At 37.8% G+C, this 24613-nt stretch overlaps 6 protein-coding genes across 22 annotated transcripts in view; 3 read left to right on the top strand and 3 right to left on the bottom strand.

The window, feature by feature from the left end:
* LOC137584427 (negative elongation factor A) overlaps positions 1–607 on the bottom strand; it is a 37052-nt gene extending 36445 nt beyond the window's left edge. For 12 of the 13 annotated variants that reach the window (XM_068299806.1, XM_068299813.1, XM_068299812.1 and 9 more), the window contains exon 1: positions 456–607. The gene's annotated coding sequence lies outside the window, so the exon portion shown is untranslated. The other variant, XM_068299808.1, reaches the window with a different exon arrangement.
* A 430-nt stretch (positions 608–1037) lies between these two features.
* ArgRS-m (arginyl-tRNA synthetase, mitochondrial) lies at positions 1038–3216 on the top strand. The gene is made up of 5 exons (XM_068301195.1): positions 1038–1063; positions 1191–1280; positions 1342–2515; positions 2577–2943; positions 3004–3216. Exons 2-5 carry the CDS (start codon positions 1248–1250, stop codon positions 3155–3157), a joined length of 1728 nt encoding a protein of 575 aa, XP_068157296.1. The 5' UTR covers positions 1038–1063; positions 1191–1247; the 3' UTR covers positions 3158–3216.
* mRpS9 (mitochondrial ribosomal protein S9) lies at positions 3168–18155 on the bottom strand. The gene is made up of 7 exons (XM_068301198.1): positions 18022–18155; positions 17719–17931; positions 17482–17655; positions 17340–17425; positions 16915–17275; positions 3432–3594; positions 3168–3352 (listed from the first exon to the last, which is right to left on the bottom strand). The coding sequence occupies exons 1-7, from the start codon at positions 18115–18117 to the stop codon at positions 3261–3263; spliced, it is 1185 nt and encodes a 394-aa protein (XP_068157299.1). The 5' UTR covers positions 18118–18155; the 3' UTR covers positions 3168–3260.
* On the top strand, positions 6124–16726 carry wtrw (water witch). Of its 4 annotated transcripts, none has more exons than XM_068301189.1 (4): positions 6124–6292; positions 10414–10778; positions 13371–14715; positions 14784–16726. In XM_068301189.1, the coding sequence occupies exons 2-4, from the start codon at positions 10660–10662 to the stop codon at positions 16281–16283; spliced, it is 2964 nt and encodes a 987-aa protein (XP_068157290.1). In that variant the 5' UTR covers positions 6124–6292; positions 10414–10659; the 3' UTR covers positions 16284–16726. The 4 variants fall into 4 exon arrangements, with proteins under 4 accessions (XP_068157290.1, XP_068157289.1, XP_068157291.1 ...); XM_068301188.1 differs by having other exon boundaries at positions 6124–6341; XM_068301190.1 differs by lacking the exons at positions 6124–6292; positions 10414–10778 and adding an exon at positions 12307–12742.
* A 249-nt stretch (positions 18156–18404) lies between the features above and the next one.
* Positions 18405–22654, bottom strand: EMC1 (ER membrane protein complex subunit 1). Of its 2 annotated transcripts, XM_068301192.1 has the most exons (13): positions 22420–22654; positions 21692–22346; positions 21489–21635; positions 21116–21428; positions 21009–21029; positions 20555–20889; positions 20297–20491; positions 20150–20227; positions 19883–20084; positions 19664–19816; positions 19426–19596; positions 19114–19347; positions 18405–19046 (listed from the first exon to the last, which is right to left on the bottom strand). In XM_068301192.1, exons 1-13 carry the CDS (start codon positions 22503–22505, stop codon positions 18886–18888), a joined length of 2751 nt encoding a protein of 916 aa, XP_068157293.1. In that variant the 5' UTR covers positions 22506–22654; the 3' UTR covers positions 18405–18885. The 2 variants fall into 2 exon arrangements, with proteins under 2 accessions (XP_068157293.1, XP_068157295.1); XM_068301194.1 differs by lacking the exon at positions 21009–21029 and having other exon boundaries at positions 22420–22653.
* A 366-nt stretch (positions 22655–23020) lies between these two features.
* On the top strand, positions 23021–24530 carry Taf7 (TATA-box binding protein associated factor 7). The gene is made up of 2 exons (XM_068301197.1): positions 23021–23184; positions 23247–24530. Exons 1-2 carry the CDS (start codon positions 23089–23091, stop codon positions 24474–24476), a joined length of 1326 nt encoding a protein of 441 aa, XP_068157298.1. The 5' UTR covers positions 23021–23088; the 3' UTR covers positions 24477–24530.
* The last annotated feature ends 83 nt before the right edge of the window (positions 24531–24613 follow it).

Raw genomic sequence — 24613 nt, 5'->3', positions numbered from 1 at the left:
CATAAAAACACACTCACACCAAGAAACCCACCAAGCAAACACACAAACAAACACTCATGCATGAAAAACCATGAAAAATATGAAGGCAAAGTCAATTGCAAATTTTGGCAAGTAGTAAATTGAACCAATCCTGTCTTAAGTAATTTTAAATATTTATTCCAATTTTTTAACCCTTTTTTTTGATTTAAATACAATTTTATTTTTATGACTAGCTAATCGATATCTATTTTCCCCGACAGCCGTTTGGTATGCAATACTTTGTGGCCGCCTCTGACAATTTTTTTTTTCTTCTATTTGTTGTTGTTGGTTTTGCACTAATTTGTGGCTTCTTATTGTTGTTGGTTATCGCTTTTCTCTTCTCGCTTTGTTAACCGAAGCGCAACAGTAGTTGGAGCAGTGGGTTAAGTTGCATTTAAACCAAAATTTAACTCTATGGACATTAACGGAGAACACACTTTTGCAAATTTTATGAAAATTGCACTTCTCTGGGCTGGCTGCTTCTACTGCTGCTGCTACTGCTGATTTGACTTGTGGAAGCTTCAAAATTGTTATTTGGTATTTCTTAACGTTTTCTTTTTACCGCACTCGACGACGTTACGTACACGACTGAAACTGAACTGAACTGAACTGAAACCATCAAGAGAAGTGGTTGAAGGGACACAGAAAGCATTTGTTAAGTGAAGCTAAAGCGTCGGCGTTGGAGTTGACGCAGCGCTTGGAAATTGTATGAGAAAGGGCGGGGTGGGTGGTCTGAAGGGGAGCATGGCATTGGAAATGAGAGAACATATGTTTAGAAGTGCAGTGGCGCAGTTGGAAGCTGTTACTGCATTATAAGGCATATGTCCTTAAAAAACAGAACTTTTTCAAGATAAACTGTAAATTATCTAGCAAGCTGAGAAATGCATTTGCTATAAATATATGGCAATAGAATGGCATTTGAATTTTCTCACCAACATTTACAAGTTATCGATAGTTCCAAAACAATGGTAGATGGCAACGCTAAAACTATCAGTGGCAGCACTGATTCCGGAACTAGCTGAGAATTCATGTTTTGAGTTACAAGGTAATGTGAATTAGATATAAACAATGTAAATAATGGTTTATAAACAGAATTTAAAACGAAAAAGTGTAAATATTCTTTAATTTAAACCTTATAAAATTAATTGTAACTTCAATGCGACTGAAATTAGTTCATTTAACTTCTCTATTGTGGAGCCCTTTGATGGTGCAGCCCTGTGTTTACTCTCATGATTCGCATACGGCAAGCAATTTGCGACCAGGTGATACCCAATATTCTAATATAATTGAACATTCTGACCTACCATAGCCGTTTCTTTATAGCTACCGCAGCTGAAGAATGTCTATCATGCCTTGGAGGTGCCTGCCAAGAAGCAACAACTACAAAATGCCCGACGACCCACACTGGAGTGGATTATACCGGCCGTTGCGCAACAAGGACGGGAGCAGAATCATGTGGATCTATTGGACTCATTAAAGAATCAGTGCCATGACATAGAGTACATTGAGAATGTCCAGTTAATGCCAAACGGCAGTGGACGTAATGAAGCAAAAGTAGAATTTCAACTGAAACCACAAGTTTTTGTGGAACACTTGTTGAATCCAAAACAGTCCTTGACTCACCTGCCTCACGAGGAACGCATTGTGGTAGAATTCAGTTCACCCAACATAGCCAAACCATTTCATGTGGGACATTTGCGTTCCACCATTATTGGCAACGTGTTGGCCAATCTGCATCAATATTTGGGTTATCCCACAACAAGACTCAACTATTTGGGTGATTGGGGAACTCAGTTTGGTCTAATGGCTGTTGGTGTTCAAATAAGTAATGTTAGTGATAAGGAAATGAAAGCCTCTCCTATTGCCACTCTGTACAAATCCTACGTAATGGCCAATAAAGCAGCAGCAGACGACCCCACAATCGCACAACGGGCCAGGGAACTGTTCTCCGCCCTCGAAGCTGGCACAGATCAAACAATGGCCAAGCAGTGGCATCAGTACCGTCAGTATACTATAGCAGAACTTAAGGAAGTCTACGAACGTTTGGGTGTGCATTTCGATAGCTATGAATGGGAATCTCAGTATTCCCAGAAACAGATCTCGGAGGTGCTGGAACAGCTACGCTCAGCTGGACTGCTTCTTCCAGAGGCAGATGGACGACAGATTGTTGTTGTGGATAATAGACGCATTCCTGTGATTAAAAGTGACGGTTCCACCTTATACCTGGCCCGTGATATTGCTGCCATTTTGGATCGTCACAAGCGATTGGACTTCTCCCGGCTTCTCTATGTCGTCGACAATGGACAGGCGGATCATTTTAATGCCTTGTTCAAAACAGTAGCTGCTTTGGAACCCAAACTAAGTTTAGAGCATTTAAAACATGTGAAATTTGGTAGAATCCATGGCATGAGCACACGGCAAGGCAAGGCCATATTTCTCAGAGATGTCCTGGATGAGGCCAAAAATGTGATGCGTGAGAAACGCCAGTTAAGTTCAAGTAAGAAAATCTACGGAGTTTTCATTTCCAGAATTGATTTCTTCACTTTCTTATTCCGTAGCCACAAAAGTGAATAGTTCTCTAGATGATGATCTCGTCTGCGATATCCTAGGGGTCTCCGCTGTTCTAGTTAATGTCCTTAAACAGCGGCGGCAACGAGATCATGAATTTAGCTGGCAACAAGCTCTCCAGGTCAATGGTGATACAGGCATCAAATTGCAATACACCCATTGTCGTCTCTACAGTCTTTTGGATAACTTCAAGCATATCTCATTGGAGGAAGTTAAACCAAGCTGGCAGCATTTCATTCAGGAACCAATTGAGGCATTGGAAGTAGTCTACGAGCTGGCACGTTTTGAGCAATCCGTGTGGCAATCGAAAGAACAATTGGAAGCCTGTATACTGGTCAACTACCTATTTGGATTATGGTAAACCCAATAGATCTTTAGTTTTTCCACATATTTTTAAAATATCTTTCCCTATTCCAGCAATGCAACGAGTCGTGCATTGAAACGTTTGCCCATCAAACAGGAGAAGTGTCCGCAGAAGCAGGCGCAACGTTTGCTTCTCTTCCGCGCAGCCAAGCAGACATTGTACAAGGGCATGGAACTATTGGGTCTTAAGTCACTGAATCAAATGTAGCAACCATAAATTAATAGTTAACAGGGGTTTTATTAAAACATTTTCTCCAAAGACAAAAATGCGGCTTCACTTCCAATCACTTTGCATGCCACGTGATCTACATTTAGCGCTTCTTCCACGTATACTTGCGGCGTGCTCCTTCCTGTCCGAACTTCTTGCGCTCACGTATGCGATAGTCACGTGTCAATAAGCCGGCTACAATCAAATAAAAGAAACAACAACAAAATCAATTAGCAAACGAAGAAAAGAGAGAAATCAGCCGGCATAGACTTACCCAAACGCATGGACTCAATCATCTCTTGATCAACAAAACTGCGCAAACTCATGGCAATGCCCCATCGAATGGCGCCCGACTGACCGGATGGACCACCGCCCTCGACATTGGCCTCTACATCGACTTTGCCCAGCATTTCGCTAAATTGCAGCGGGAAGAGCAGCTATATCAAAGACAAAACAAAAACCCGTTAATAGATCAACCAGAATACATTGTCTTTATGTACATATATGTATACAGCTTATTGTCTTCTATTCTATACTACACTGCGAGAGTATTTCCTGCCAAACAATAGATAATGATAATGCCGATGGCAGACGAATTCAAATCGTTAGACAAATTAAATGTCCACCAACTGCAGTTTAATTCGCATTACATGGCCCGTCCCGTCGACAATTATATCGAAAACATTGCCTTTGGCATGATTTCATTTTGTGTTTGGGCGGAGTGTGAAATGTCATTGATGTTGTTTTGGGGCTGCCAAGCCGAGGTGTGATGTAAATTCAATGTAAGAGATTACATCAAAAGGTAGATAATTGTATAGCCGTAGGCAATGCGCAGCACGCGCGAAACCCGTTAAGCGATTATTTTGTAAAACAATGTGTAAAAAGTAGGCAATCATCCCCCCCCTAGAGAACTCGTGACTTACTTGGAAGGAAATGTTTAATATCAAAATGAACGTTCTGTTTCTTTTTTTAATACTTTTTGAATTCGTCTCCATTTTGTGAACATATGAAACGAGTGCTCCAATACCGAATCCTTATATTTGTTAGTCAAACGAATAGAACAGTGTTCAATTCACAATGAAACAAAACTAAGCTCTTATTCTTATTCTCTAATATTAAAGTAATAACTTGATTACTTTAAGTAAAGTAATAAATCTATTACCTGAGACTTAATATTAGATGTATTGTCATTAACATTATTATCAATGAAAAACCAAATACTACTCAATTTTAACTCGGTTTTCTTTTTGAGTCACTGGCTTCCCACAACTCAAAACTTTTCGTTTTGTGAATACTAATAACTCAAGGGAATAAATAAACTGTTTAAAAACTTCCGGACCGAAAGTCCTTCTCCACCTTAATTTTCTTTTTGCGGAATATGCATTTACTTTCAATTATGCAGATTTTGTTGTGCAATTTTATGTAAATATACCAATTGATTACCTAAAACCCATTCAACTAGCTAGCTAAAACCGGTGCTAATTTATGATAAAAAGAAATTTTTCTTCCTGTCTGCCAAAAACTTGTTATTACTGGATTGAACCTCCTCGCCCATTTAGTTATTGATGTAAAAAAAACCAAAGGAAGAATTAAGCGCCAACGAAAACAAAAACCAAAATAAATAATAATAGAATTAATAAAATTCATTGGAAATATTATTATGCATATTTAATAACCAATAACAAGCGTCAGTTCCAAAGTCTAAGCGAACTGGGATATTCCATAGCAAAACAAGCGAGAGATTCGCTTTTTTTTTGGTCAATATGCGTGGGAAGTCAGTCGCCAAGTCAACCAGCTGGAACAATAATAAAAATGCTGCGGGAACGCCTCCCAATGGTCTATATGGCAGAGTACAATAAACATTATGATTAAAAAACAATAAACAATAAAAAAAAACATTTTTTTGACAAAAAAAAAAAAAAGAAACCTCGTACAACAAACCAATCCAATTTGACAACAAACAATCAATCATTGTGCGTTTCGATAGAGAGAAGAGAGGCAAGAGGTGTGTGTAGGTGGGTGGGGAAGAGAGGAAGTGACGGAGGGGGTCTTATGTATGTTTTGTATGTAATTTGTTTAAACAAAATAGCCAGATGACTTCACACACGACAAAAAGGTTTATAGCACAATACAATGAAGAACAAGATTTTTAAATTAATGATAAAGCACAGCAAAATAAGAAATAAAACTCTTCCAAATGAAGTTATATTAGCCGACTTGGTATACTCTAAAAAAAAACGTGGAAGGAAAAATTTTTCCATTGAATTGGAAGTTAAATTGGTCAACTTCTGTCCAATTATCTAGACCTTTTTCTAGATTATAATCGTTTGAGCTGATTAATTTAGAGTTCTTCTATCAGATGTTCTACCATTAACTTGCTTATATATTTAAAGGGTATAAATAATAACTTAACTGAAGAAGCCTTGGCCGAATAAAAAGCGGCTAAGACACAGTGAATTTGAAACTGGTTCTGAACCCAAGAGTTAACGACTTCTCTATCTGATAGCAATGCTAACTTGACAAACTATTGAGACAGAAACTGCAGAGGATCGAGAATTGATATATCTTATGCCGTCTCTTCATCCCTGATGACGACAGAAGAAAAAGTATAACAATCAACATGCATTTGGCACCGGCTGGACTAGAAGCTTTTGAGAAAATTCGCGGCACATTTTTGATTATGATTTAAACGAATTTTATAGTTTGACACCATCCAACGCAACCAGCAACAACAGCAACAAGATCAGAGCAATAGCAACACAAAGATGTCTCGTCAAAATAACTGTAAATAGCATATATATAATATATGTATGTATATTTATATGGAGGTTATATAGTATATATACTAAAGTGTAGTCAGCCCAGGCAGTCAGCCATTCATTGGCGCGTTCTCCGGTGCTTACTTAGTTTTTTACGGATTATCATTTCGGCGCAGTTCTTTTTATCAGTCGATCAAACACCGTTTGTGCGCGCTCTTCTAGTGACGGATAAAATATATTATTACTCACACCGCAAAAGAACAAAAACTAAGCAAGAAAACCCCTAAGAAAAAGGAAAACAATATTCAACAAAAATGTTGCTACGATTCCTGAGACGTCGGCATTGGGTTTGCCATTAATAGGAAAACTGCAAAAAGTAAAGTGAATTTTCGGAAACCCAAATAAATTTGGAAAGGATAACTTGAGTTAGTAGTTGAACAAATTAAGCAACAATCAAGGACTATTATAACAAATCAATCGGTTGAAAACAGTAAATTCCAACAGGATATCACATTGATACCATTCCAGAAAGTTTCCTAAATTGCCTTATTTATTTATAAAGGATAAATTATCCTCCTCTGAAGCAATACTAAAAGAAAACTATTTTGTGGCTAGTGCAAAAGAAATTGACTTAACCAAACATTTTTGTTTTTTTTTTTCTATATTTTATCTCAAAAATTTTAGAAAAAATAACCTTTATAGTCAAATTATCACCTATAAAAACATTCTTGAGTGGATCTAGAAAGTATTTTCGAGGAAAGTCCATTCAAAAAATCAAATTTTAGGCTCAGCAAATTTACGATGAAGGCATTTATCAGTAAAGGATAAAAAGGATCACTAGAAAAAAATGTTAAAATATTCTTAGTTCTAGCATATCCCCAAAACTCCCCCCTAGAGCCATCCATGTCCAAGATCAATACTTTATTTAAATTGGATTACAATTGTCTTTAGAGGAGTCCCGACTTAAATCATAACTTAAAAGAATCGTTAGAAATAATACCAAATAATCCAGTCTCAACTTTAAGATTTAAATCAAATCACTATAAATATAGAAGTTTTTCCATACATTCAGGATAATTTATATTAAATTAAGACTAATGCTTTAAAAATATTTGTCGTGAAATTTAAATAGCTTCCTGATGGTCTAAAGATTTGATTTCATTTATTGAACAACATTTTAATAGAGTGATAACAACAACAAATGCTAATCAAATATTAAGTTCACTTACAACAACAAGAATAAAGAAAGAACTGCAGCTAGTCTATCTCTTTCTTTCTCTGCATGTCTCATGAATAACAACAATTGAGATTTGTTTACTTAACGAACATTTTTCTTCTTTTTTTCTGGTTGCTTCTTTGCCATTTGTTTGCCTTTTAACTGGGGGCTTGCATTATCCTTTAATTTGTGAAAATTCAATTACATCGGTCAGATATATGGGATATATGTATACATATATCTTTATCAAAAGCTGAACAACTGTACGACGTAATGTGTGCGCATTCTCAGGTTCAAGGGCACCGAACACCGAGATCACCGCCGAATGCGTTCACATAATATACAGATAGAGAGAGAGAGAGGTGTGTACTATATGTTTAATAGTATCTTTTGCTTGTGGAATGATGATTGTAGGCCACAAAAGTGTGAGCAAACGAAGAAAAAGAAAATACGAATTTAAATTGATTTCAATTATAATTGAATCAACTCGCCAGCAGCAGCGAACGAGAAAGTAAACGAGGCAAACGAACGCTCTAAAATCGTTGCAGGGTTGCCAGGTTGATGAGGCGCAGTTTATTCATTTCTCTTCTCACTCCCTCTCACGATCTCCATCTTTCAAAATGGCCGACAAACGGTAAATTTATAAATGGCGCTTCCGGAACGACAGTCGCTTCAGTTTGCAATTAAATCAATCAACAAAAAAAAGACACAAAAAACGCGTTCCGCTTGCCTCTTATTTTATTTTTAGATACTTTGTTGATTATTCGTTTTGTGGTCTATTTTTTAACCATTTTAAATAGCAAGTAAGGAAGATGGTTCCCTTCCTTTTCATTTTAGCCGTTGAGTTTCAGCTACTGATCAATGGATCTATTTTTAGCAGTTTTGTCTCTCCGAATTGAAAATGAATCGAGACATTTATGAGTATATATCATCATTTCAATCATTTCGATGTGATTTTGTGTCAATTCACAGTGCGCTAAAGTAGCAACCGATTCATAATCACACACGGGGGCGTTTTAAATAAATATTTGTTTATTGTGTTAGCAACTTTATGCTTTTTTTTCGTAAAGCAAAACGAGTTTCTATACCCTAGCCATGGGGAGTATTTAAATTTTAAAGAGCAATAGTAAGAAAAACAATATATATATGAATTTTATTGATCTAATAAAAAATATTCCTTCTTTACATAATGGACAACAAAGAACTCAAGAGATCAATAAATGCCAAAATACAATAATATCTATTGTAAACTTAATAACTTTAATAGAGTATAAGAACTGCGACTAACTTTAGTCACAGTTAGTCTAGCTCCATGGTCTTTGACTACGTAAAGAAATAGATTTGATTAATTTGCCACTTGAGTAGAGTTTCATTTGGCTGTTGCCTTGTTTATCAACAGATTTTTGGCTAATAAGTCAAGAGATTTTTATTTTGGAATTTTATCTGTTTTTCCCCTCTCTTTCATTGTTTCTGTCTCCCTTTCTCTGTCGCTTGTCTGTCTTGTTTCCAGGCAAACATAAGATGTCTTTTTTTCGTCTCGGCGTTTTTAGCTTTTTTTTTACCTTTTGCTGTACAAATTTAAATTTTGTTTGTGTTTATGTTTATTTAGCCAACAGGTCGTTGGATTCCCAGAATTATTTGTTGTGCTAGCCAAAGTCTGGCGCGGCAGCGCAAAACTCTTAACAGCAAAAAGACAACAACAAGAATTTATAATAATAAACACAATAATTGGAATCTAAACAAGCTTAATGCTTAGTTGAACAATTGAACTAATCGCCAAGTGCAAATTGCACATGAAACCTGTTAACCGGAACCCAAAATTGAACGACACTTAAACTAACAATTTTTGTATTCAAATTACTGAATTGGAGATAAAGGAATTTCGAGGATTCTTCAGAATAGAAAGCAATAGAGTAACTACTGTATGTAGATTGTAATGTAATTTCAATACAGAAGAGTTAGAAAATTATTAAGCCATAATATTCAAAAGGATACAATCTTTTCTACCACTAGAAACAGATTATTACCGAAATGACATCTAATTAAATAACTCTGGCTTTAAACAAGCGCAAAATCTAATCATCAAGACTTTGTTACTAGAAAAAGTGAACTCTACGTTAAGTTTATTGAACTATCAAAACTAGTTTCAGTTAATGACATTACTAACAAACGACAAATTCAAAACAGGGTCAAGAGCTATGAAAAATCATTTACAACCATAATATTTACATGTTTATTTACAGCTTATAAGAGAAATCTAATAATTTCGAAGAGAATTAAGCACAATTAATTCAAATAAGTAGAAAAAGTATATTTATATAATAAAAACATTTAGCTTCTTATTTTTGTTACTTTTTAATTTCAAAAAAAATAATATTGAAGCAAACAGGAAGTTTAGAAAAGGTCGCAAAAGTTTATATAGACATAAAGTTCTATGACTAAAGAGAAGATCTTTAAGACTCTTTTCTGATGCTCTACAGAGAGTAAGCCTCTCTGCAAATTGTAAATAGTTAAAACACTAAAAAGTAAAGACATAAAGCAATTCTTCATGTTAACTTAAATATCACCAAGGTTTCTTAGAAATATTAAAGAGATGGCAATAGATACTTTTCCAATAATTTCTCTAATTTATCAATAAGCCTTCTGCAGTGCTCTACAAACATAAGCATAAGCCAAGCATTTGTCTCGGTTCAAATTAAACAAAATCAGCCAACAATAAAGAACAGAAAAGATAAGAAAAGTCTAAGCAACTGCATCAGAGACATGGAAGTCATTAGGAGATCTTTAAAACCCTTTTAGAAACATTTTCTAGTGACGCTTCTGTGTTCCGCTTTGAGTTTTATATGGAAACAGGTAGCACTATAAGATAAATCCCTGATAATACAGTAAACAGCTGACTAAACGTGTGTGTGTGTGTGTGTGTGTGTGTGTGTCGTCTGGAAGAGCGATGATGATTGTCTTATCGCTGCGTCAAGTGGCAGCTCTAGATGATTAGTTAGATAACTGAACTGAAGTCGCTGTGAGATTGCCGCATTCACAAATCCGTGGACCAAAGAGGCAAAAAGTGACGCAAAAGTTAATATTTGTTTTCATCATTTATTTATTTATTTGTTTGTTCTGCGTTTTTTTTTTTTCATTTTTCTTGGTTTTGCGTGGATTTGGACTTGAAAGGAAAGTAAAATAATAATCAGTTGACCATATTAGCTCGGGTGAAACGCTTAGGAGATGATCCATTAATTGAAAGTTGAAATAAAAATACAATATTCCTTGTCCCATTGCAGATACAAATAAAGTTGCCAAACAAAAAGTTGGGCTATAAATTTATCAATCTTTTAGTATTGGAAAGTTTGTTTAATTTTTGCGTGCGATTGACTAGTAAGTCAGCCAGCAAACCAGCCAAGCCAAAAGCAAGTGCTTAAAGTTGCAGCGCGCATTTTTGAGCGTTTTAATTACAACCTGCAAAAAATAAAAGACCAAGCATCGTCTGAGCCGTCAACTATATATGCATATTGGCAATACCAACAACCATGGAGAATCTTGGCTATAAGGAGGGCAGCACAAAACCGCGTCGCATGACACGTTCCATCAGTGTCGTTACCAAGACCGAAGTGGAACAGCCGCTCAATGAGAATAATGCAAATAACCGGTAAGTGCCAGTTGCAGTTTTTTCTCCCTCTCTCTTTCTCTGCAGCAGTTTTCTTCACTTTATTTGTTTATTTTTACATTCTTTTTTTGTTGTTTCTTTCTCTGGCATGAATCTCAATGCATTGCATTGTGTTTGTTACTGTGATTTAGCGATATCACCGAAAATATTATCAAAAAAAAAAAAAAAAGGTAGCCAACGCATTCTCATTGTGGGAGTATGTGAGTGACAAACCTCCAACGAAAACAAACACATTATAAATAATATTAATACACAGATATTTAAACGGGAAGTAACTCCACTCTCCATATTACACAAAATTTGGTCAATTGGCTCTTTTTTTAAACAGCTTCAACTACAACTCAATTAAATAATTTTTATATTTTTAATGTAAAACCTTGACTTTTTGTGACAAAACAAGTTCATGGTTAACAGTTGTTTATAACTTAAAGCGGCATTGGCTTGAATCTAGTTAAAACCCAATTAATGCCAGTAAATACTGGATATCTATATGGAACACCAAAAATAAACTAAAGGACTTAACTAAAAATCTTACAAACTTAGCTCATCTTAGTCATTTTTTTTGGATGTTAACTATGCAAACACTAAACAAGAGTAACAACTTTTAGATAAGAATGGTAATGAAAAGATTAAAATGACAAAAGAAGTGAGTGACTTATTTAACATATGTTTTGCAATCAATTTTGGCAAGCAAGCGAAAACTATTTAAAGGTCCAATCGATAAAAATGTTTTGTAATTTATTTTATTAGTTAGAAACTAAACTTAGTTACAACTATATCATCCAATAAATCATTTTCAATGATTTGGAGGGTAAGTAACTTTAGTAAAAAGAAATCTAATAGGTATCTCAGATAGAGAAATCAACCATGAAATACAATTCATGTAGAATAAAAAATTTTAAAAGTCCAAGTACCTAAATAACTAAATCTTCTCAAGAATTGATATTCATTGAGGCTTTAATCATTTGTAGGTCCTTTTAGTAAAACTTCTTTTAAACATTTGGAACCAAAGTAAAATATTAAAAATCTTGAAATCAAGAGAAATTTCTAGGTACCTTTTGCAATTCGCCGACTTTCACAATGGCCTCAAGGACAAGAAAAAAAAAAAGAGAGTTCAGTTGGCAAATTCATGATTAAAGTGAAAGCATTTTCTATATATATACAATTTAGGATCGTATGAGATCTGGCAAGAAACTTCAAGTGTAAACAGGCTTGCTGCTCAACTTATTGGTACTTGGAATGTGGCCAAGTGTCTCTCTCTAGATGAAACTCTATCTCCACTCCCACACATTTTCACAGAGCCGTGTGACTTTTTGGCCAAAATAAACTCTTCCACCATGAAATCTCTCTCTCTCTCTCTTTTGTGTCTCTTTTACCTGATTTTTGTCTCCCGCCGCTTACACAAAATCTCGATTGGCGACTCGAAATAAACAACACAAAACCAAACCAGTGCTTACGGTTTTTCATCAGCCAAAAACTTAACAGAGACCTCTCAGTCGGTTTTGAAACAACAATGCAGGCGGACGCGTTGATCGCTAGCTGAAAAACGCGTTCGAAGTGATCGTCGTCGGTTTAAATCAAACTAACTAACTAGAATAGACAAAAAGCTATACAGAAAAATACAAATACAAAACGGAAGTGAAAAATTCGCGTTTTTTCACACAACATTTTTGCATTTTCCGCCCGTTAGACACAAATTGTTGAAAGCCAAACAAAAAACAACAACAACAACAACAAAACCCCACAAAAGGGGCATCCATTGTAAGCCACTTTGGCCCCGTTGTCTCGGTCTGGGTCACCACTGAATCCAGTCGTTGTCAGTCAGTCATTCAGCCAGTCAGTCAGTCACTGAATCTATCAGTCAAATGTATTTTGGAAATGAAATTAGAAATTGAAAACAGCTCATTGGCGAATTGGCATCATCCGTGGATATGGCTGCAAACGGTGTATGTACCTCTAACCTCTATCTCTGCCTCTGCCTCCAGCTTAAACAATGTGGGAATCTCTATCTCTCTTTCTTTAAAGTGATCAACAATAGATAGTTAGCTAGATAGATAGACCCCATCATGAAAGGGGACCTCATTCCGGGAGCTAGTTATGCAACGATAATGATGACTCTTCTCACATCAAGTGCATAAGCCTCAGGGACAAGTTTGTGGGCAATTATGCAAAGATTTTGGATCTCTGATTTGATCCATTCCATTAGTCATTGAGTGCGGGTTCGCGAAGGAGCCAAGTGCCGTCGAAAAACGAAATGTATTAACCAGCTTTACATAACTCTCAAATTAATAATATTTAAAAACTTCTTTAATTTATTCATGCTTTAAGTTCGAGACGTCATTCGAACTATATTTTATATTCAGTGTCACTTAAGCAATAAAACCTTTTCGAGTTGAAACAGAGAGAAACTTGGCCAAGTTGGTGAAAATGTTTGTGATACGTAGAGCTTCTAAATTAATTAACTGATTGTGAGAGAGGGAGACTAGAACCTAAAGTTTCAAATGATTAATGATTCATAAATGATGAAGTGACAAATTAATTCAAAGGGTGTTTTTTTTTTTTTTGTGTTTGCAGTTTCAAATCGATTCCACCCAATCTGATGGTGCGATGGCGCAACAATACTGACGCCATGATCGAAGCCCAGTATCCGACAGCTGGTGAATTCGAATACATGGAGTGTGGTCCATCACCGCCGGCGGAAAGTGCGCCGAGCATGTACGATAGCTTCGAGGAGCCGACCAGTGAGCTAAGCGTACAAATATGCAACGATACGCTACGTATTAGCCTTATCGATCAGATGAAAAGTTCTGCCGGGCGTGTACGTTTCTTTGAGGACATCGAACAGGGCAATGTGATAGCTGAGAATACTAAAACACACTTTGAGTCCGCCTCGAAACTGGAGAAGAATCTCAGTTATTTGTGGTCAGCATTTTTGAAACGTTGGGATCTAATCGAGAGTTTGCTGGAAGCAGGAGCCGATCTAAGCTTTTGTGATCAAAATGGTATTTCAGCTCTGCATTTGGGTGCATTCAGTGGTTGTTTGGCCACATTGGGTTTGCTGGTGGCCAAGGGATTGAATGTGAATCTACAATCGAAATGTTATACACCATTGCATTGTGCGGCCTTTGGCAATGCCTCGGAGGCGGCCAAATTCCTAATCAATAATGGTGCCGACATCACAAAGGATACAAATAAACCAAATTGTGAGGAGAGTTTACTCCATTGTGCTGTCCGCTCGAATGCTTTAGAATGTCTGCAGATTTTCATTAGCGAAGGAGCAGATGTGAATTCATTAAAGCCAAATGGCACAAATGCCATACATTTGGCGGCCGACTTGGGTAATATTCAGTGCCTGGAGACATTACTCAATGCCCCGGGAGCTGATGCCAATGTACGCATTTGCATACGTGAAAAGGAGTCCACAGCTCTGCATTTGGCCGCCGATGAAGGCAACGTTGAGTGTGTGGATCTATTGTTGGCCAAGGGAGCCGATGCCAAATTGAAGAATCATCGTGGTTTCACTCCCTTGCATTTGGCAGCTCGCACCTCCAGTCTGGAGTGTGTAGAGTCTTTGCTAAGGAATGGTAATGCAGATGCCAATGCCGAGGATTTCGATCATCGTACACCCCTTCATGCGGCAGTGGGTAAATCGGAGAATGCCTATGACATAATGGAGACGCTCATTCAATGGGGCGCCAATGTGAATCATAAAGATATCTATGGATTCACAGCACTCCATTTGGCCGCTCTGGATGGCTTGGTGCAGTGTGTGGAAATGCTGATATTCCATGGGGCCGATGTTACAACCAAATCGAAAAAGGGCACCTCAGCCTTAAATGTCATCACACGCAAGACACCCGCTTCCGTGGCCATGATCAGACAGAAATTGGATGCAGCCATCACATTGCATCACTCACAGGTGAGTTGTGGCCAGAGAGATTTAAGTTCATTTTGTGATGACTTTAAGCATTTTTCCTCTTTCTTTAGGATCCTGTTAATCGTGAAGTGGAATTGGAATTGGACTTTCGTCAACTTTTGCAGCATTGCCATCCACGGGAAATAAGCTATTTGAATACATTTGTGGATGAGGGGCAAAAGGAGATATTGGAGCATCCGCTATGCTCTTCCTTTCTCTACATCAAATGGGGCAAAATACGTAAATACTATATTGGACGTTTGATCTTCTGCTTCAGTTTTGTCCTCTTCCTAACACTCTATGTGCTGACGGCACTGGCACACAATTGTTACAATGGCAGCAAGGATGATAATACAACGATTCAGGCGCAGGAATTGTGCCAAAAGCAATCCATATTGGGTGATATGTTGCGCAACAATCCATTTGTCATGGAAATGCAATGGTGGGTCCTGGTGGCCATCACCATTGTGGAGATATTTCGAAAATTATATGGCATCACGGGTTATTCATCATTTCGACATTATGTGACGCAAGTGGAGAACATTATGGAATGGTTTGTGATCACCAGTGTCTTTGTCATATCGTATATATATACGAAACAGACATACACATTCCAGAATCATATTGGAGCCTTTGCCGTACTCTTGGGATGGACGAATTTGATGTTAATGATCGGTCAGTTGCCAGTGTTTGATGTCTATGTGGCCATGTATACACGGGTGCAGGGAGAATTTGCCAAACTCTTTATGGCTTATTCGTGTATGTTGATCGGTTTTACCATTAGTTTTTGTGTCATATTTCCATCGTCGTCATCGTTTGCCAATCCCTTTATGGGTTTCATTACGGTCTTGGTCATGATGATTGGTGAACAGGATTTATCACTGCTTATCAACGATCCAGATGGCAAAGATCCACCGTTTCTACTGGAGGTCAGCGCTCAGATAACATTCGTGCTGTTTTTGCTATTTGTCACCATAATTCTTATGAACTTACTGGTGGGCATTGCTGTCCATGATATCCAGGGGCTAAAGAAGACAGCTGGCCTGTCCAAGCTGGTGCGTCAAACGAAGCTAATTAGTTATATTGAATCTGCCCTATTCAATGGTTATCTGCCCACTTGGTTGCGTAATCTCCTACACTATACGGCACTTGTATCGCCACAAGCCTATCGTGTGGTCCTATGCGTTAAACCCCTCAATCCCAGCGAGAAACGTTTACCACGCGATATCCTAATGAAGGCCTATGAAGTGGGCAAAATGCGGAAACATTTCGGTCATACAGTCAGCTCGAAAGATCCGGCTGAGAATTATCTATCGTATAAGAATAAGTATAATAATAATAATGGCTGTGCCACTACAGCTTATGTTCTACCCGATCCTGATCCCGAGGCAGCGCAATTCACCACACTGACCACCAAGATCGACGATAATGCCGATCGCATAGAGTTCCTCACCCAGGAAATTCAGGAACTGAAGCAGGCATTGATTTCGCAACAGCAGCAGGCTAGCAAAGTGATTGACAAATTATTAATTGTAATTTCCAATCAACAGAAGCACAATTTGCGCAAATAGTGGCCAAAAATTATAGCATTTAGTTTAGCAATTGATATTATACTATACATGATCATCCGATCGTGCTTTTTAGATCACAAGTTATATATCTTGTAAGTGTGAAAATGGAAAATATTGTTGATATTATACAAAGTAGCAGCGAGTTGTAGTTAACATATACACAAAAACAAAAAAAAAAAAAAAACGTTTTGATATTGAAGCGCAAGGCGCCCTATTCAGATACTATATATATATACATTGTAGCCATATGCATACACCATACTATTATTATAAATATACCTAAAACTATTATCTATAACTTAGTCAATTAGTTACATTAGAGGCGAAGCAGTTGGCAGGTTTGTTTTGTGGCTGGTTTTAGGCTGTGTCTTTGTTGAGAAGAGTTATAATTTTAAAGAGATTTATATATTGCTTAATAAAAAAACAAAATACACACACAAAAATATACTTTTCGAATCGGACAATTTGCCTTGAGTAACTAAAACTTTTCTATAGATAGTATGCTAACCCAAACTATGAAGCTAATTAATCTACAAAAGGATATAACAATTGTTCGAAATCGAAATTCACATTTGCTATAGAAATCACCTCAAATTAATCCTCTCGAAAACAAAAGAAAATCTGGACTCACCTGTTCTCTGCATTTTTCCTCGGGAAAGTAAAAAATATCCTGTCCATTAATGCTGATTTTGCCTGTACCCGGCAAACGTACAGTGACATCCGCTCTAGCCGTTTTACGCAAACACTCGTATGTGGTTATATATTGACGTCCCTGCTCGTCAATTCTTGGTTTTGGTATTTCCAATTGCTTCGATTGATCCATTAAGGGTTTCAGGAAGCGTTCAATAAACTCTTTACTTTTATAGGCATATGGTAAGGCGATTAAACGTTCCATACTGTTAACAAAATTCGAGTACTCAATGTCGGCAATACTTTCCACTAGCAACAATTCCAATTGATCTTTTGGCATTAGCTGAAAGCCAGTAGTATCACTGTTAATATAGAAAAGTTAAGTTAAAAACACTATTATATAAGCACTTGATAATCACAACATACAGTTTCTGATTCTCATCCGGTGTATTCCCAAGACGTAGCAAGCGCTCTTCTAGTTCGTGAACCTTATTCGTTTCCTGAACTATATCCTGTAAATGAGTAAAGGATTACTTAAAATTCGAGTTTATTAATGAGCAAGGCTTACGTGAAGTAGTTGAAAGAAATTTGGTTTTCCCGTGTAGAACATGCTGTGAAAGGGACGGCCTGTCTCATCGAATTCGGCTGCCTTGCGGGCTGGAAAGACCTCATCTGGACTTTTCATGGCTGGGCGGGCTTTCTTGTCAAACAGGCCAGAGGGAAACAAATATTCGATGGCTTCCTAAAAATAGCGTGCGAAATTATGACAATATATTTGCAATGATTTTCCTGTTCTCCAACTCACATCGATATCTTCCTGTGTGAATGTCTCTGGATCGGCTCCCATCATGTTGGCCAAATGACGTTTGCCAATTTGAAATTCCAAGTGCTGCGTCTTCATGAACTCATCGTGTTCATTGGCACGCTTTAGATAGGCTTTCATTGCTTTGCTGACCTTTTGTTTTTGCACGGCAGCCGGCGCAGCTTGAACAGTCACCTCGGTTGCATATGGAGCGACCTGTAATGAGAAGGTTATGCAAACATGATGAAAAGAATGATCAGTAATTTTCTATTAGAAGGGAACTTCAAGAGGTTGGCGATGACTTACTGTTTGCTGTGTGGGCGTGGCACTTGTTTTGCATATATTTTGCAAAACATTTCTGTTAGTTTTAACTAAATTTAAACCGAAAACACGGAGAGCCATAATTTCGATGCGGCTAGAATAAAACCAGCTGTTTACAAAGTAACAGTGTTGGCAAACATAATCAATGGGCTATCAGTGTTGGAAAGCAAATTATCGATATGCATTAAAATTTCCTGGTGGTTATCGATAAGTAATATTTTCTCTAGGAGCTATCGATAATTATTACATTGGCGGAATTATTCAAATTTATTTGCTTTAATTCGACAGATTTAACAAAAGGCTATTTATCATTACTAAAGAATTAAAAGTCAAGTTGGAGCTGAAATTACACCCTTTAATTAAAAGACTTTAATTTACCATTGTCCTCCTTTACAAATGCAATTTATTAGCTAAACTTTCAAAAAAATGAATAAACACAAATTTCAATGCTGATATTTTTCTCTGTTTTTGGGAACATAAACATTCAAAAGGAACAAAAAACGGAAAAACAAAAAATGCATTTCCAACTTCTTTCAACAGCTAATTAGAATTAATTTTTGTTTTGTTTTTTATGCTAATTAATTATAAATAATTGCCTATTCTCAGCGTTGAGTAAAATGTGTTTATCAATTGCGTTAATTACGATTTTAAGTTGATTTTGTTTTAATGTTTGTCGGTTTGTTTTGTTTTTGTTAATTATAATGCAGCTACTAGAATTATTTGATGTCTCTCCCCTTCAATTTGTCCATCCAAGTGGTATTTGGTCGCAGTAAAATTGATTTTTTGTTTTGTTTTTTATGTATACGTGTATATAAAGCAATTATTTAATAATTTATAATAATGCCACGACTATTTCCATGCTTGTTTGAGCAATTTACGCGACGCTAAATGCTTAACAATCAAAGATCCCGAGGTGAGCGCGACTAGAACTATGGAAATAAGTATATAGTCAAAGTCTTCTTTTAACAAATCGAACGTCTTAGAGGGCGCCACTCGGGTAACGAACAAATCTGCAACAAAGAATTTATATAGATAAGCATATATTGGAATTCGTTTTTTCCATGATTTAAGACATACCTAAGCCACTGGCCACGACTAGACAGGTACTCTCCAAACCGCTGGGTGCGGTATATATATTACGCAATCGGGCAATTGTCTGATTATAATTAATATGATTCTCCGTCGGCAAAGGCAGCTCGGGTATATAAGGTATGGCACCTTCTTCGCGACCCTGAGTGCTTGATGCAATGGGACGCCTTGGATCTAATAAATGCCATGGCATTTCAATAATCGCTCCACTTGCAGTGCCAACTATATTAAGAATAAGAATTTTATATAATTTCTCATAATTTTTTTTTTTTTTTTTTAACATTTAATTTAACGACTTACTCAGCACATGCTTATTGGTAATGCCACGTTCAGTAATTGTTTCCCTCAAGGCCTCCACAATGGTGGGAATAATGTAGGACTGACGCTCTACAAGCGGCATAGGAGGAGCTTGCAGTGAGCTAAAGACACTGCTATTTGCCTGCGTTTTGCCCTCATACAGCTCAATTGTGGCTATAGAAAGATATTTCATATTAACAATCAAATCATAAAATGGTCTATTGGTTTTTCCAAAACTTACTAATTTCTGTGCGACGAACTTTTTCATTAAAGTAGGAATAGGCCAACCAATTTTCAGAGTGCACAATATGCAATGGAGCACGCACTTTGCGATGGGTCATTGAAAAGATCACAGAACCCGAGACGACATCAATGAGGTATAAATTTAGAATGGCTACAAATGTGATAAAAGAAGATTAACAAGATGTTGTTGGCTAAGGATTGAAAATCAAGTAGTTACATTTGTGTGTGGCATCTGGAGACTGAGTGACAAAAGCCACTAAATTTGGATTGATATATTTGTAGAGCACTGAACGATCGCCCAAAACACGACCCTGCGAGTGAACATGTTCGATGGGATTCTTGCCAGCAACTCCAATGATCTGTTGCTCTGAACTATGACCGCCCAAGCGGACATTCCAAATGTGAGTGCATGACAATTGCTACAGGAGGAAGAGACAAACCAATTAACAGATGAGATTTAGAGATTTCATTAAAGAGTACTTACACCACCCGCATATTTCACAAAGTAACCCTCCAGCTCGGCAGTTTTTACATCGGCTGTATACAAATAAATGCCATTGGCCTATAAATCAAACAAGTGTATAAATATTAATGACAAGAGTTGTATATAAGTAAATAGGTTTAATTCTACCAAAGGCTCAGCATGTTTGGGCTGCACATGAACTTTGTTCGAGGAGTCCAATATCAAAATGGCCTTGACAAAGTCCTGTTCGGTTTCGGGCAATAAAGAAAGCTGCTTTATTTTGTAATCCAACTGCAATTGGCCACCCTCAAAGGCTTCTCCAGTAATGGGATTGAAGCGATATAGAACACCATTGCCAGTTTTCTACATATGGATTGATAGCAAATTAAATATATATTTCAAAATAACAATTTTAATTTTACTTACCGCATCTTTGGCCACAATTGTGCACAAGGGCTGCAGTGGGAAATGTTTGGAGCTGCGCTGAACAATCAAACGCATCTCTTCGGCATTATCGAAGCTCTGAACATTTGGCAAAAACAGCTGCCAATGGTGTTTGCCCGATATATTGTCAACGCCAAAGATTTTGCCAGACTTTGTGAGCAAAACAAGCATTTTGTGTAGACCAAAAGAGTCACGAACTAGGCCAGCACGCTGGGTATCACTAGGTGGTGGTCCCAGGCCAATGACATGCAGGAAAAGACTACGAATTTGTACTGCCTGTGTGGTTATGCGACGCAAAAAGGCGCTAGCAATATCTCCTGACAAAGAAAAAATTACGATATTAGCTGTTTCTACACAAATTGAGATCAACATTTAAAAACAAAACAAAACTAGGCGAGGTTTGAATGCGTTTTTGGATAAATTTCTCTTGACTTACGCTCAAAACTTGTGGAATCCACTTTTCGTATGCAATAATGATTTAAAGGAGATAATGATATATTTTTTTTGGGAATTTGGTAATGAATTTTAATAATTATAATTTACCGGCTTTGCCCTTCATTTCATTCTCCAGTGTGCCTTCAGAGTCAGCCAAAGGCAAATCCATAAACTCTGAAGCGATAACATTAGCCAAGGCCTCTTCTCTCGACCAACGGATGCGTCCTTGCTGAATGGCCACAATGGACTCGGTATTCGTGCTAAACAAAAATACACAACTTTTGCCATCGCCATTCCGTTTCAGTTTGCAGTCAAAGTTTTTAAGACTTGGAATACCAAAATGTGTGGGCAATTCAAGACTCTGTTGAAGCTCAGGAACAGGTGAACAGTTATCCAAATAGACAGCATTTATGGCGAGATTCTAAATTGTTGAAAAATTCAAACATTTAGAAAGTTTAATTAATCAGTTTTTGGGACTTACCTTGTCGTTCAAATTGGCATAGGCCAAAACCTTGCGATAGTTAAAGCTGCCAACAGCAAAGCTGGAGCCTTGTAGTCCATTACAGATGGCTTGATCTTTATTAACACTCACAAGTTTGCCATTTACAATGACAACGCCATTTAAGCCCTATGAAAAAAGTTTAAAAAGGTTTTTGGTATCAAATAAACAGATTTTCGACTTACCAAGAGGGCTTTAGGTTGGCCGACAACTTGTTGTTGCTGCTCCTCAAGAGTTGTCCTGATCACTTGTGTACTCTTGGCCACCAAATCTAAACTAATCAGTTGCTTACCCTCCGAGATGCAAACGAAATAAGTGCCTGCTAGGGTACAACTTTCTGGACTAATCCAGGCAGCCATGATTTTACTAGTACTTCCCGTTGAGTGCCCCGATGTGGCAAAATAAGCCGTGACCTCGAGATGACTCTGCCAGGCTGGTACTACATGATAGAGAACGGAATTGCTGTAGAACCAAACAGCATCCTCGGCTCTCTCAGTGTTCAATGGAAAAATGGACCATTCCCATTCGATAGTGCCGATATTGCTATTCCAACCACGCACCAAAGCTGGCGCATGCCCTTGAACGGTGAGCATATCGAATCCCAAAGTTGTGCCCACTGGAGCAGCGGCTGTGTCACTGGAATCATCAGAAAAACCGCTCACTTGCAGCAATTTGATATCCCCACGGGGCTTTTTCTCGAGCACTTGTCGCCACACCAATGCGCCAGTCTTGGGACATAATGAGGCAACCACTTGCTCCTCGGTGCTGACCAATAAGCGGGGCTGGAAATTATTCAAATCGATGTGAACTTGCTTCAGTGCTCCCACATTTACAGCACGCCTGCAGGTAAATAGTCAAGGCAATGGGTCAGAGGTCAATCTTTTATGGACAAGGGGAAAGTAAGTCAGCTTACCAGTCAAATTTTTTAATCTGGTCCTCATAGAGCGCCGAGCAGGTGCTCAGCAGAAGTAGACCGATTAGTGTTCCAGTTGAAAACATTTTGTGTGGTTTTCTTTGTCGGCTAAACCGTAACTAAGCAGCGAGGATAAAATCTCTATTTTATCATACACGTTTATGTTATAAATTAATTAAAATCCACATTCACATAAATTCGTGTTCTCTGTCAAAGGGATGGGAAAAGAAATTTGGGGCAGAGACAGGGTTGTAATAGTTCAATACCGGTTGCCGAACTAGTTCTTTTCTTATACCCTTACAGAAGATATATTTAAGCTTTTGAGATGTTTCTACCGGTACTAAGAAATGGTAGGCACAAGCGAAAGAGAGTCTCTCTCTATCTCTCTCTCTCTTCAGAAGCTTTTCGTGAACACAATGCAATATATAAACAATAAGAATCAGTTAAAAATAACTAAGCCAATTCCAATATAACTACTTATTACATGATAAAATACGATCATTTGGAGAGAACCAAGACATTTTTGCAGTGTAACTAGTTCCCAGTATTTTCAAAGGTAACAAAGTATTATCCAACACTAAACACATTACAGTGTTGTAAAAATACTGGGATGGCAATTTAATAAATAGTTCATTTCTGGAAAAATCACATCTTCGAAATATAAAAAAAATGTTTGAAAAGAAAAGCGACAAAGCTAAACAAGATTACAAGCACCGAGATGATGGGGTTGAGCTGGAAAGTCAAATTATAATGCGAGTGCCTAAGGTAAGCCAAGAAATAAAATCGAGTGCCCAGTTTCCCATTTCATTGTTTTCTTCGATTTCCAGGATCTGGCAGAAGTAGTGCACGAAGCCATTCAGACTGGCAATATTAAGGATCGCTTAAATATTCAACTTGATCAGGATTTGCGATACGGAGAGGTACGCCTAGACGATCAATTGCTCTATGCCAAACTGGTGGATCTGCCCACAGTTGTAGAGAGCTACAAGACCATAGATAACAAGAGTTTCTACAAATCCGCGGACATTTGCCAAATACTCATCTGCAAGGAGGAACCTGACGATGAAACGGAGAAAGAGTCTCCAAACAAGAATAAAAAGAAGGATCCCAACAAGGTGGACAAAAAGTATTTGTTTCCACACGGCATTACGCCACCCTGTAAGAATGTACGCAAGCGGCGATTCCGTAAAACGCTAAAGAAAAAGAATGTAGAAGCTCCTGAGATTGAAAAGGAGGTAAAACATTTACTTCGCATCGACAATGAAGCTGTTCGCGTGGACTACGAGATAATCAACGAAGAAGACAAAGCCGGCGATGAGTTGGATCAGTCGGATATTAAGCCTTATATCGAGGCGGATGATGACATCCAGGACGATAGCACTATGCACCATGAGAAGACCATCAATGAGAGTGGCTCGCAAAGGGGGGAGATCAATGTGGAGTCTGATGATGATGAGACCAGCAATTTTGCTCCTGCCCATATGGAGACCAATAGAGGTGTGGCTGAGCATGATATATTCGGTGAAGAAGTGTCCACCACGGATGACGAAGACGAGCCCCAACAGCGAAATCAACCAGCACATCAGCCTCGTCGGCACGATCTGGAGGAATCCTCTCGTCTCTCGGCCGATGATTCCCGTCTATCCGACTTCTTTGGAACAAGCAGCAAACTGGAGCAGAATGAGTTCAATAAATCAATGTTTGGACGCGATGCTAGCAGCCCCAAGCTAAGTGCAGCCGGCTCTAGCTCCAATCTGGCTGCTCCCAGTGGTTTCTATGAGCAGCAGATTGTCAAACGTGAAGACTTCGATGCCATGGAGTTTATGGATGAGCCACAGCCCCAATACACTCAGCAACAGATTAATGAAAAGATCGGTCAATTGACTAGACAAATCAGTGACCTAAAGGCGCAGCAATTGCAAAAATCCACAGAAATTGCATCCATACAGAATGCTACACTGAAACAGCGTATGCAGGAAACATTGGATAACCTTTATACCCAGGTTATAGAACGTGAACTGCAGCTTAAAGACTTTGAAAACATGTTGGAATCATAAGATATATAACATTTGCAATAAGTTTAGATTTCTTTTAATACATTAAGCAAACTATTTCACATCTTATCATTGATCTTCATAGGCGGTCAGGCATGATCACTTTGACCCACTAGTTGCGGCTGATTAATTGTTAACCT

This window comes from Drosophila tropicalis, unplaced genomic scaffold, assembly GCF_018151085.1.
Source record: "Drosophila tropicalis isolate 14030-0801.00 unplaced genomic scaffold, ASM1815108v1 contig_878, whole genome shotgun sequence".
Lineage (NCBI taxonomy): Eukaryota > Metazoa > Arthropoda > Insecta > Diptera > Drosophilidae > Drosophila > Drosophila tropicalis.
The sequence above is the reverse complement of the archived record's forward strand: the minus strand, read 5'-3'. Positions and strand labels throughout refer to the sequence as shown.